General features: G+C 36.8%; 1 protein-coding gene across 3 annotated transcripts in view; it reads left to right on the top strand.

Moving 5' to 3' along the window:
- Positions 1 to 14,744, top strand: part of LOC139129420 (uncharacterized) — a 51,902-nt gene that overhangs the window by 17,001 nt on the left and 20,157 nt on the right. For all 3 annotated transcript variants that reach the window (XM_070695058.1, XM_070695060.1, XM_070695059.1), the window contains 3 exons: positions 12,482 to 12,641; positions 13,082 to 14,377; positions 14,644 to 14,694. In XM_070695058.1, the coding sequence (XP_070551159.1) occupies positions 14,134 to 14,377; positions 14,644 to 14,694 (295 nt within the window). In that variant the 5' untranslated portion in view covers positions 12,482 to 12,641; positions 13,082 to 14,133. The remainder of the gene's footprint in view (positions 1 to 12,481; positions 12,642 to 13,081; positions 14,378 to 14,643; positions 14,695 to 14,744) is intronic.

The following is a 14,744-nucleotide window of genomic DNA, read 5'->3' on the forward strand; positions in this document are numbered from 1 at the left end:
AAAAGAATATCTTTACAAATATTTCTGTTCATCTGCAATATGATTTAAAACAGTATAAGAAACATTTGTGGACAAAGTGTTTTGAAATTCTATGAAATTTGATATATTTTACTGTTGTCAAAGATCAATAAATCTTTTCTTCCGTCATCTTCCATTCATATCACAGACACAAAACAATCTTGTTTGTGTTTATAGTAAAATAATAACATCCTACGTATGACTCTCTGCAAATCTATAACTTTATGTCACAATTGTGGGCGATTGGTTGGTACATGTCTAAATGTTCACCCTACATGTCATCAAATTAAGACATTTCAATGGCTAAATTTTCAAATGTTTCTTCAACAGGAGGGACACCATCTTTTGACCTTCCCAAATAACCACGGCATATAAGTAACTGTTGTATTGCACTAAGTTTGGCACAAAATGACCCTTTTTGTCTCTGTTGTACAGAAAAGTTATATGCACTTTCGTATTCAAAGCCAGCACATCTCCAAATTAACCCAAAATGCCACCAAATGATATATTTTAATTGCTTATTTTCAAAGGTTGTACATCAGATAGGTATGCCCCTCCTGACTACCCCAAAATGTACACTGCATGATCCTGACCTCTTTAAATATAATAATATCCATAAATGTAGTAGCAACCACAATTGTAAACAAATGCAACAATAAAAGTGAATATCGTCTGTAAATGTGATAAAAGATGAACCGTATTTGCAACGAAAACCTAGCCATAACTGTAAAACAAAATTACCAATTATGTAATGACAAAACAGTTTATAAATGTAATACTGATAAATCATATCTGTAATAAATATATATTTACTAGAGATATAATTTCTCTTTATTGCATTTATAAACAGGTGTAATTATGTACGTTGTTTCGGTTCATATCGATTGATCGATATTACAAAAAACATAGTATTACGTTCAAAACTTTGGTACTGTAAAGTTTTCCAATTCCATATGACATTGATTAGAAAACAGTATATGCATACAGGGTAGATGTATATTTGAAGATTTTCTAGTTAAGAACGAGACGAAAATAGCGTTAGTTTGTCCTAATAGAGGAACTTAAGCTTATGGCGGGCACCTAGTAATTCGCTATTGACTTGCTCTTTGTATCGACGGTGGCATGTGATCAGTCCTGTAATTCTTTTATTTTGTGATTCGCTTTCACAGGCTTTTCATGCTTGTATTTGCTACTTTTCCTGAACGAGAGGGGCAAAAATCGTTATATTTTGGTACTAAGTTATGGTAATTATGGCAAAGTCTCTGTTTTTAAGCCAAACAGGGTGTCGAGTGTCTGGTTGTGCGACGACACTATTGACGTAGTCAGGGCTTTTGTTTGCTGCCACAAGAAGGCCTTTGTTCAATAGCTCAAAAGTTGTTTACGATGCTGGGTATAGGCACGCCCCTTTTTGGAGAGTTGTTATTGGAGGGTCAGAGGTACAGGCTTTTATAGGCCTTTTAGTGCCTGGTTAAGATTTTAAAGTGTCAGGCATGCATGACTGCTGTAAATAGGTCAGTTGTACAAGGCTTTTGTCCACGTTGTTGCGTTACTAAGATCTCGTTTAGTTGTAGCCGACATCAAAATCTCAAAAAGTATTACACAGAACCAGTGTAAACATTTTTAACTACTCAAATAAAAAAAAAATTCCCACTGCTTATCGGATTAGAACGTTACATGCCAGTTACCACGGCCAAAGACCGAAACGATCATAAATGTGTTTGTTATGTGCAAAAGCTTAGCCGGGACTCGATGAGGTGGCAAATAAGATGGTGAGGTCGAGTAAGGAAACCTTGGAGGGGTACCGCATACTGGATACTTGGGTCAAGTCGGTGATTTTTTAAAGTGTGAGAAGGATGGACGTGATGTTTTGTGTTCTGCTTTCATTTAAAACGTGTGATATCTTCAATTGAAATGAAGTTTGATAATACTGTGAAACTGATAGCTGTAGTCTGCAGCCCACACGCCTTTACACAACCGTGTCACGCGCGCGAAAACGGGAATACAGTGAAACGGAAGCGGGACTGTCGCACACGTGGCATTGACGCTTACGCTCGTATCGCTACTTTGAAAAATTAAATTTAGTGTATGCTTGTATTTTACCATTTTATTGTGCAAAATTGTGTTTGATTGAATACAAATTGTCAATTAATATTTTTGCTGCTAAAAGACTGAAATATTGACAATGAGGAAAATTCCACGGGGGGGGGGGGCAGCTGCCCCCTGCTTCCCTCAGGCTACGACTATGGTAGCTCCAATGCATGAAGGGATGTATTTAGCGGGCGATGTAGACATACATTGACCAATGGTACTGCAGTTTGAAAATGGGAAGATGTCGTATACAATGGATTCAAGGATGGAATGATACCATGTCCAATGAACTACATCAATAGTTATCAGTAAGATCCGGATTAGAGTTTATCACTAATGATATATTTGGACTATGAAATACCTGAGATAATGTAATCATTTGCGCTAGGCTTCAAGGCATAAACAGTTGATATCGATGGTAAGTGTCGTTTATGTATTGCAAATCATGTTTCTTATGAATGCTGTTTTATTGAATCCACATGACAATGTCTGTTCTGTATTTTCGTACTCGATTGTAAGTACTGAGTGCTACGAAATGCCGTCCACAAAATAACGTAAAGCTTTCACAGAAATTGTATCTCCTCTAACAGAAAACAATAATTTTCAAATAACCAAAGAGGTGAAAATCCTCTTGCTATTTATGTACAAAGCTAATATTTGTGACCCCTTGAACAAGACGTGTCACGGTACAAGGTATATTATAAAATATTGGTAATATCAATTACTGTGCAGACTTCATGCAGAAATATTTGTGCATGTATAAGTGCATTGAAATATAGTATCTTTCGTACAATCATTGCGAAGAAAGTGGGGGGGGGGCGACGACTGTTTTAAAACCAGCGTGATCCATGATATATTAAAGGTAACTCTATTCGTGGCGACAGGCCTTCTGTTATGATATACTATAACAGTCAATGGTTAAACAGAATTGGACCAAAAAAGACACTGGTACATTTCAAAACGTGCTGTAGTCACGCTTTCACTTTAGGTGAGAGTGGAACCAATTTGACCAAACTGTTAGAATATAAGCAAATAATATCGGAACGCTAACAAGAATAAAACACATAAATCACAAATCTCATCCAAAGGCTAGGGACTACATGCAACAAGAACATCGTCATGCGCGGCGGGGATGATTTATGTAGATAAACGAGAAAATGGCGTAATAGACAGAAAATGGCATTCCTGCTCCGTTCTTAAGTATTCCATCGTATAAGATATTGTAGTGAATCACGTTCAGACTCTGCTGTCGGTACAACCTGTAGGGGGATTTCACTTTAAATCGACCTTTATTTTAAAGATAAGGGGCAACATCAAAAGTTCAATATAATAAATCTAACTTAATTGCTTAAGTTTGGCCCCAGACCCCCCCCCCTTCTAACTTAACTGACCTAAAATTGAAAAACATTGCGGACTCATACTCTGTACTATTTCTTTCAAACGACATACCAATGTACCATTGAATTAAAGTGCACATCTCAAATCTCGTATGCTGAACTTCGACCTGGTGGCTGGATCGATTTTAGTGTACAAAAAGAAGCCTTGAAATCGTAAAATTTGCCAAAAAGACGTTAAATCGTTTTTGACGGCACAGAAATTAATTTGGTCAAAAACCCCCCACCCCCAAACTTAAGCAATTAATTTTTTTTCAAACATCGATCTTTTGACGGCGTCCCTAAGGTGATGGTGGTTTGGATTATACACTACAACTGCTCGCATTGCACCACTTCGTGTCACAAGCAATCCCTTGGAGTAACTTTTGTCCCAACTCGATTCTTCAATGTCACACTTTAACTTGTCTGCTTTTGGTGCCAAATCAATACACCAACGTCACTCCTCAATCAGTCAGATTATTAAGTCTCGGTGAACCAAACTGAAAACACAGTATCCAGAAACGATCACTGTGAAATTCAATTCCCAGACTGCAGTTCGTCACCAAGCCTGTAACGCGGCATTATTCATGTTCAGCTATAGTACTCCAGTGTCATATCCGCAGACGACCGAACGATCATTTAATGAATGATGAACTGAAACCCCATTTCTGGTCTAGAGTAGATAACGTAAATTCAAAATTTTCAGGGATACACAAAGAACAAAACGTTTTCTTTTTGCTTTAATCTCTTCATCTGGATTTCAAATTATCGAACTTTATCAGTCATGTCGAATGAGTCGGCTGTGAATTCGACACGTACGGAGAAAGGGGCAAAAACATCTCCGCCCGAACGAAATACATTGTTCTGTACTGATTTGTCGTGATAAATATCGTTAGAATGCTTCCCTACAATCGTTCCTGATAAGAGTGCTGTAACGTTGTTGGTATTGTGACACACAGACTAGCAAAAATCACTGTCTCGCAAACAATACGTCAACAAAAATGGCTTCAAGCTTTCTGTTAATAATAATCCTATGTTGAATACTTCGACTAAATTATGTTGGAACTGTTACAGCAAAATCACTCAGCTAGATTCGTAAATCTTACTAGCGTGCGGAACGTCAATTGTTGTGTTGAGTAGATCGTACCGGGTTATCTGTGAAAACATGCTACTGCTATGCCTTAAAACTTCGACAGGGCCAAACACAATGAATTACTTTTTTGTTTGAAATCAGAATGTGACTTATCACCTTACCTAACACTCAGATTAATTGCTAGGTCAGCCTATTTTGAGAATCATGAATCAATATTGATGTTATTTGCAAATTACATTAATGTTTTAGCAATATATCTGTGTTTTTCTGATGAACAGATAAAGACGTCAAACATAGTTGAAAAATAATTGTATCTTAGTTAATAGAGAAGGAATCCAAGGGCTAAGCGAAAATATTGAAACATAACGATATTATGATACAGATAAGAAATAGCCCTTGAGTTTCTTAGGGAATGAAAAAATGTTGCTTGGTCTTCGGGTTTATCGGGCAAAGTGACAAGGTTAGCGAGTGAATTTTGTTTTGGAATAATCCAGGAACGTTGCTGAGTAAAGATGTATCAAAGGAGAGAAACCAATAATAGCCTTTGCTTTTAAAAATACAATTGATTTTGCCATGAAGCAATAACACAGTGGTAAAGTGCTTTAATAAAATGACAAAGCAGCGGCAACTTTAATTCAATATTCCTCTCAGGATATTTGTTCTGTTTCGTGGTCTGCTAACACAGTTTGAATCCATTGAAGTCAGCTGCCTTCAGTTTAAGAGATTCATATTATAGATAAGGAGAAGGTGTTGGTTGTTTGCCATTGACCAGTATTCGGTTGTCAACCCCCACTATATATTTCCATATCACCATTAATGACCTGAATTCATTTTGCCAACAATAACTGTTCACATTGCAAGTACCGATATTGTTTGCAATGTGAATGCATCTTTAGCGTTGATATGTCTATATTGAAGCAGGGGAAGTGAAAAAGTTGAAAAACACAATCACCAAGTGTGCTGAAAAAATTATATAAGTTTGTAGCTATAGTTTCTTAAACATCCTGAAGCTGAGTTAAATATTTGACCATTTTTCATTTTAGTTTTACTGTATCTTTAGTTCTCTAGACCAATGTCCCGGCATAGTTTTACCCAACAGCAATACTATACCATTTTCTGATGAACGTTAAATAACAATCATCAAGGAGGCGAGCTGTCAAGACAGAACGGCTTCAAATTCGAACTGTGCATGACCACGACAGCATTCAACCTGTCATAATACTTTCATTCCCTAAAACTTTACCCTCTGATCGATGACGGTATGGCTGTATTTCCTGATTCAAAAAACAATGGTGAAGAGAGGGGAGGGAGCAATAGAAATTGAAATCTTATTTTTTCAGACTCCCTCCATACCCCTAAAAATATCAAATTCCCAATCTACATGATCAAAATTGTGCGATTCCCACACAAATACGAAACCCATCATACTGCTAAAGCTTCTGGGTATAATAATGGCAATTTTGTGAAATATTAGAAAAAATCCATTTACTTACATATTTTTTCAGTCACATTAGAATCTTTACTGGTCAATTTTGCTTTTGTGTTATTGTACGACGAGAATGTGAACATTTCACTCACTGAATAAAGTTGAAATGAATCGTTTTATAGACTGATTTAAGTGATTTCCGTGACAAAAAACAGTGACGTTTCATCGTACTTTTGTTGAAAATCAAGCATAGTAACCCCGTATTTTTCGTTATTTTTTTATTATTCTAATATACCAGAATTTAGAAATAGCTAATGCTAATGCAGATACAATTTTCCTGATCATACACCCTTAAGCATGCAATATTACAAACACAAAACTTTGACACTGTTCAATGATTTTAGTTTTTGTATTAAACTTCAATCTCCTATTTTTTATTATGTTGAAATATCCAGTGTACAGTCGGTTAACACTATTTACAGATGCGTTATGTACACTTGTGTACACTTATACTGTTGTCAGTTGCCTTTCATAACATCGAAATGTCAATTTACCAAAAGACTACAGCATAGTAATACTCCGGCTGTGTAAATAAGCTTAAAATATTCCAACATGATTTTAAAAATATATTTACAAAAAAAGATGTAAATACACATTATTATGTTGAAAAGAATCAAAGTTAAACATACCTATCGATGCTTCACATCTTTGTTACAGTCTGTTTGACAAATACAGGTAGCCATACATGAAATAGAAGTAAACTGTACCATTACATCCAAGGAGATGCAGTCTTTGTGTATACTCTAGTCGGCACTATGTTGTACATATTAATACACATTGCCCTTTTGGCCATTATTTATTGGTAAATGTCAAGCCTCCTAGGATTCCATGTGTTGCTCTCCGGCCTGACCGTATGTATATTTATGTTTCACTGTCATGAGCGTCATATGACCCAAACTCTACTTCGACTACATCGGATTCAGAGCTGTCTCTGTCACTGCCGGTATGCAGTGACAGTGACACTGCAGTAGCAAGGCAGTAGCTGTATTAACTTTAATAATTATGACCATATTTTTGTTTAGTTTACATACTGCGTTCTTGTTCTATTCACTACAGTTTGTTGAACTGTCCAGAATTCAGATTGACGAAACGGCCTGTGTGTGTGTACTGTGCATTTGTGTCATTTGACATATAACTTACAGTCTGGACTCTAATTCATTTATCACCGATTGTGTTTACACATAGGGACTTTGAGGACAAACTTAATATAGTCTGTTGCAGCATATTGTAGGGCGATAGCAAGAAACCGTATTTAATACATAGCATAGAGATATTGAAAAAACTATTAATAGTTGCAGCTTTTGTTCCGTAACAAGGCATACTCATTGTTTTTCTTTTGAAAATCCAACGAGATTCGTACATTTTAATTTTTTTCTAAATAAAAGTCATGAAATACGAGAACATGATTCCAGATTTAGTCATATCATGACTAACATTAGACTCGTTGTAAGACAAAAAATATTTTTCATTTTTCATTGAATTTCGTACTAAGCTACAAAATCTGAAACTGTAAAAAATAATAGGGACAAAAATATTTTCAGATTTACCTTATACACAGAGCAAAACTTTCACACAACCCTCTACTACCGCCAGAATTTAATTTTCCAATCCTCCTGAATTTCTCAAATCCCCTCTTTACCAGTATTTATGAATGATGCCTGAGCCAACTACCTTTGAAAGGGGTGTACTCATGTGAACTCCACAGATTGAATAATTAACTTCAACTACGAACCCCGTGATTGGATGGGAAACTTCGGGTCATGACGGTAAAATTAACCTGAGTTGAATGTGGTCACACATGCCATGTCCAGCCAGAGGTCTTAATAATTCATAGCTTGTGAAGAGTTTCTTAATCCATGTTAATATATCTTATATTATAGAGGGGCAGGACGTAGGCGTACACTTTTCTATCAATGAATGCCTTTATAAATCTGGGGACTGTGTAATATACAATTGTTAATCATTAATGATATCTGTCGTTGCGTAGAGAAACACAATATCGTCATATGACCTACTACCTTACCTGATCACAGGTACATGCAAATTAATTATCCACCTATATCCAAAGGTTTTCAAAATTTTATGTAAAGTCCTTAATGTCCTGAAGTATGACTTTCATTCATTGTGAAATCATCATATGGAACTTTGGAGCTAATTTTACCATTTAAAAATCTCTATGAGTGTATATTTGAAAGTTTTCAAATTTGTTGTGTTTGTTCGTAGGGATGACTTGACTCAGATGAAGTGACCACAAAACATTTTTTCACCTAGCTATGAACTGCTGGAGCAATTGTCTTCGTAGTGAAAACACCAATTTTACTGAATGATTTTATAATATAGCTTTGAAATTTCGTTCAGTAGGACCATTTTCACACATTCTAAAATGACGACAAAAAGTCTCTTGGGCGATTATCAGGCCAAAGTCTCATTTTCGAACAAAACAGGATTTCCTTTAAAATCTCTTATCTGGCTGGTATCTGTTAATCGCATAGAGTTTGAAACGACGACTCTTCTAGCTTGTGTTGAGTTTTCAGAAAATTTGCAGATTTTAATTTTCGGATCGGACCGTATTCTCAATTTTGCTAGCGACAATATCCGGGCAACCATTAGTCCGAGATAGGGACTGGACATAAATTACAGGAGTTACATGAGGGGGGCTGGTGTTTTTCGAAACACCGCTGCATCAAAAATAGTGACCCTTCAAAAGTTCATGCAAAAAAATTAGTGACCCTCCCCCTTATCCGTGCATGAAAATAAGTGACCCTCCCCCTGTTACTCAATACCCCAAAACAAACCCGCAATGTGTTCAAGACCTCCTTCTGACTTGTTATACTTTTGAAGTCCCCTCCCAAAAGGAAGGCAAAATGCGGCCGATATAACGCTTTGTCCAACAAATATCAAATTATATGTGTATGATAATTCATGTAAATGTACTTTGCTTGAGGTGGCGGGTAAAAAGTGCATGCATGTACAAAAATGTAATTTTTAGATTTCATCAATAATGTTGATTCACTATAACATGGTAGCCTATGATGAAACTAGTAATATTTTTTTCCAATACAAAACTAGGTAAATCTCTGCATTATGTACACCCAATTATTAGTATTAATGTTCATTACTAGACATTATATTATAGCTTTGTCAATACCAGTGAATTTTGTGACGTCATATCCATACATTATAACTGATAATCTATTCCTTTATTCAGCATTGCGGCCCCACAGCGAGCAAGTTTTTCTTTTGAAAACGAAAAAAGGACTGCGCGTTTAAAAGGAGGTAAAGTATCGGATAAACCGTGCAGTAAACAAAACTATAAATCTTAATTATGGTGCAAATATTGATAATAATGTCTTACTGTACGATTTATCACATTTTTGAGTCCTCACGCATGCACTTGTCGTCTGTCTGGCTGGCGCTCAGCATGTCCCCGTCCGATACGCTGGTTGTACTACTACGTTTGTTTACAACATGGTTCGCTTCGTTGCTGTATAGGTGAAACAGATCTCAGTGACGTTTGCAAACTCCTAGACGATACTGGGTTTGACACATGGCATATTATGTATGTCAGTGGCCATGTAAACTATGCAAGCGTGAAAGGCTACTCGAACCAGCCGTAAACGGGCCAACAACGGCAGCTTGCTGTCATTAATCTTGACCGGAAGTGTCTACGGAGATTTAATACTACGGAGCCATTCAAAGTCTCGGTCCAAGGTCAGCTACTAGCTACCAACAATCATGACGACCGTGGACTCTCCGTTGATCTAACATCTCGGCCACCTAGTTCTGATACACTGACTGTAATCGGAGACAACTTTCATTCATCGTTTTTTTTCTCTTGTCTGTGGTTTTACCTTGCCTTGTTCTCGATATCGCGACGGTACGGTACGGAAACCCTCCAGTATGTTTGTCAACTGTACCTTTCAAGCACCCGTTTACGTCAAGTTTTCTCGTTCGCCGAAATAAAATAGCTCTTCTCAAGAAGCCATCGAAATTAAATTTATAGACACCATTATTATTGAAATATAAAAATTAGAATAACAATGTTGAACTCTGTTGATATCGTTTGCAATGAATGCTGTACTACTAGCGACATAATAATGATCGTATTGATCAGCTGATAACATGGCATGCAGCTCGCTGATCATGCTGATGTCGATGCATGAACATTCCGTTTTCTTCATCTCTGGCATTTCACCGTGTCGGCTTTTTGAATGGCATGATATTTAAAGGTGATGTTTCAAGTTTGATATAGACGGTAGGGATGCAGTTCCTTTTCATTTCCTTCGAAAATACATCGTTTTTCAATTCAAAATTGAACCGTGAAAGTGTTGGTCATTTTTTGCGCTGAACGTGCATGTTCAGTGCAGTGCAGTGTGGAGTGCATGTGATGTGTGCAGAGTCAGGACGCTCACTGGCTTCAAACTCAGTTTAAATTTCCTTTCTATTCGTTTTCTACAACTACAAATTCACTGGCATTGCCAAAACTATAAAATAATAGCAACAATGCACCCCCTCCCGACCCATAATGGACTCAAGCAAACTTTGCACTCCATAATGTACTCGGCTTCGCCTCGTACATTATGTCGTGCAAAGTTTACTTTCGTCCATTATGGCTGGGAGGGGTGCATTATTCCCTAAACAGTGGTTTCAAGTCCATGGTTGTGCAAGAAATCTGATTTTGGAATTTCACTGAAATGTCCATTCACTATGCATGGCAGCCTATAATGAAACTATGAATATTTTTTTTCCAATACAAAACTAGGTAAATCTGTGCATTTATGTACACCTAATTATCAGTATTAATGTTCATGATTAGACTAGAGTGGTTTCAAGTCCATGGTTGTGCAAGAAATCTGATTTTGGAATTTCACTGAAATGTCCATTCACTATGCATGGCAGCCTATGATGAAACTATGAATATTTTTTTCCAATACAAAACTAGGTAAATCTGTGCATTTATGTACACCAAATTATTAGTATTAATGTTCATGATTAGACGGAGTGGCTTCATGTCTATGGTTGTGCAAGTTTTGAATTTCACCGAATGTTGATTCATATTTATACATTGTAGGCTATGAGGAAACTACAAATAACTCATAGGTTATCTGATCCTAAATTGAAGCTTCCAGTTGTTATTGATGACATTTTGCACTATTCTGAATAGTTTGTATTCTGTCAATGTCCTAAAAAAATGAAAAATGTACATACAGCTTCATGAACATTTGACACCGACCTATACCCAATGTATTGTCAATGGGAGAATGATATCAAATAAGTGATCTCCCAAATTGTTATTGAAAGCGTCATTATAGGGGACAGTTTATACGTACAATAGAGGAGTTGGAAAAGTAGAAATCATGACAACTTAAATTAACGTGGCTGCTTGGATCATAAGTTCATTGTTTATTATACACTTAACTTGCGCGCGCGGAAATTGGAAATGACAGAAAATGAAAGTGCCAGGAGGTATTTTTTCTTTTTTCAGTATTCCATATTCTTTAATGAATTTGCAATGCAATTTCAGCTTTGATGCATAAAAAAGGTGACCCTCCGCCATAGGCTTGCACAAATTTTATGACCCTTCAAAAATGCTTGCGCGAAAAATGGCGACCCACCCCCAAAAAACACCGGCCAACCCCCCCCCCCCCCCTCTGTAATTTGTGTCCAGTCCCTTATGTTACTTATGTCGGTTTGTAGAGATAATCTTATCGATGAATTCTATCGTGACGTAAGTAGCACATGCAATTATTTGGGAACATATTCCCAATTTTGTCCAAACCAGGCGCTGGTGGCATTGTCGGTATAACCGGTTAGGCATTGAATGCTGGCCGAATCTTAATGATAGTATGTCAAAGAATGGAACGGATGATACTATAAATCCAATATTCGCCCCCAGCCACCATTTGTCTCAGTCATAGTTTACGACTGTTATGTCTTCGACTTTACCCATCATATTGGGGTTTCAATACTCTGCCAGGCCAAGAATAAGCACAACGTGATCAATTCAATGCATGGTCTCCATTGTACTCATTAGATTAAGAGTTAACACTTGCCATATAGGATAAAAGTTTCAATCAATTATTGAAAATTACTGGAATTAGTCAAGATTCTCGACTGGTCTTATACGAGAAATAACCTTTTCAGGCATCTGCGAGAGCATGAAGTTATTTCAAAGACGATTTTACATCATATCGGTATTGGATTATCATGTTGCTATCATGCCACCACTTTCCTGCTTATACGCTCACTGAAGCTCGGCCAGCCAAACGCCTTCAGCAGTTGACGGTGTGTCCATACAGCACGATGCTATGAGTGCCTTTTTCGTCGAAAAAATTAATTAATTGTAAAAAAATCGTGGAATACATAAGAGCACATCGAATTCGAGTCTAGGTATCGAACATGATATGTTCTTATACATTACAGAGAGTTCCATAGGTATACGACAAGAGCAGTTTCCTCGGAATGGCAGAAAACCTACCGTGCCGAAGTGAACAAACTCTCGCTGACCAAAATGCTATGACGAAAAGGCGGCGTGGCAGTGGACAGTGGAAAAAGTGATGGTGAAACTTGCCAAAAATCACAGGCAAGTTTGTTAAATCATGTGACGCTTTTAACTTAAGTAGTTTAAACCTACGAGCATCCCAGTATGTTTAATGAGTCGACATAAAAATTTCAATGTTGTACCGGTATGTATAATTTGGGTTGATGAACACCTCTCTCTCTCTCTCTCTCTCTCTCTCTCTCTCTCCTCTCTCTCTCTCTCTCTCTCTCTCTCTCTCTCTCTCTCTCTCACAAAGCAGTTAACTAGATAGATAGATAGATAGATAGATAGATAGATAGATAGATAGATAGATAGATAGATATGTAGATGTAATAACACAAAATACTTTCAAGTACAAAGCAGTTAAATATATATATATATATATATATATATATATATATATATATATATATATATATATATATATATATATATATATACTTTTAGTATAATACTTATAAAACATTGCCATGATTTTACAGAAAATGGAGGAAAAGCAAGTACTGCCACCTGCCACTCTAATCGTAATCGAAAGATGGGGTTTTCCGATCCTTGGAGGTATTCCAGCAGCCTTGTATTTGCTCATCAATCTACTAAAATCGATAGGAATTGCAATATATTGCACCCTCCTAGAAGCTGATGGATACACTGCTAGAGAAGCAAAACGTCTCGGCATACACCTTCTATTACCAGAACTAAAGCCTCACTATAGAACTACAAAACCAACGCCAATTTGGCTCGAGGCGCACAAAGCCTACTATCCATATTTAGAAAAGTTGCAAAATGTAAAGTTCATCTTCGGTTTTGGATTAGTAACATCATCAGTTGCATTTGATATAAAGGGCAGCATATTTCCTGAGGCTAAATTTGGAGTAGTCAATGTTTGGTGTCCGGACTTCATCACCAAAGAAACTTTAAATTATGATCAACGAACATTTCAAAATCGTTGTATACTTCTTGACCAAGAAAACCAGTGTGCCCATATAATTCTATCAATAGGACCTTCAGTATTTGACCACTTTAAATTCAGGTATAGAAATATCAAGTTAAAACATTATCAGTTAATGCCAAGATCCTTTGAAATATATTTTGATGTACCCTTACTAACAGTTGACCAATTACCAGACGAAATTCGACATTTTGAAATTCTGTCAATGTTTGAAAAGATAGTAATTGATGAATTTTCGCCGAGTAATGTCCTACAAAAAGCAATGAATCTGATGGCGAGTTCATATGAAAAAAATATGAAAGATCCTCCAAAATGGACAATACTCTGCACAGAAAAAACAAGTGATATAACAATCACATCGCGTTTGAAGCCACGCTCCAACCTGAATGTATACGTTAAAAGACTGAAGTCTACTGATTATATTAAAGAACTGCGATTTTCACACATTTTTATTGTACCTATGCGGTCAGTCGACATGTTCAGTTTAACAATCGCCGCCATGGCTAGCGGAAACCAGTGATCGTTCCCTGCGATGTCAGAATGTGACATGTTTATTCGAAAATACTTCCTTTGTACCGGAATAATATGGTCGTGGACATGCGATGCGGTCCAAACAAATTACGCGATAGGATCGTACATATCCTGCAAAACTACAGTGTGTACATGAAGCAAGCTGGAGAGGTCAGGCGTGTCTTGCAGGAAGACCTCGCGAAGAAAATCGAGGAAATGAATAGTATGCTGGTAGATGAAGTTAATATACATGTGCAACTCTCAAGAACACCACAAGTGGCAACCGCAATTTCCAGTAGTGATGCTACACTGGATTACGGTAAGACTGTAAATTCCTTTACATATATTAGAAGACGCGGTCGTGCATTTGACTCAAGCGACAATTTCATTATTTTCATGCAACATGCATTCCTTGTTTACCCATTGATATGTTATGACAATGATTACATTTTCGTTCGTCATATCATGTGAATACAATATATAATTTCATTTTCAAATTACCTCCCTGTACCCAATACAAGCTTTTTTGCATTGTGCTTTTGTAACAAAATGCTAACATCTTTCTAATTGATATTGGTTCATCAGCCTCATCTACATCACTGGACATCCACACAGAGAATGAACAACGCAGTCCGGGTAAGCAGCTTTAGCAGTTACGACTGGTGACAGCATTGTTTATCATTGAA

This window comes from Ptychodera flava, chromosome 3 (genome assembly GCF_041260155.1).
Source record: "Ptychodera flava strain L36383 chromosome 3, AS_Pfla_20210202, whole genome shotgun sequence".
Lineage (NCBI taxonomy): Eukaryota > Metazoa > Hemichordata > Enteropneusta > Ptychoderidae > Ptychodera > Ptychodera flava.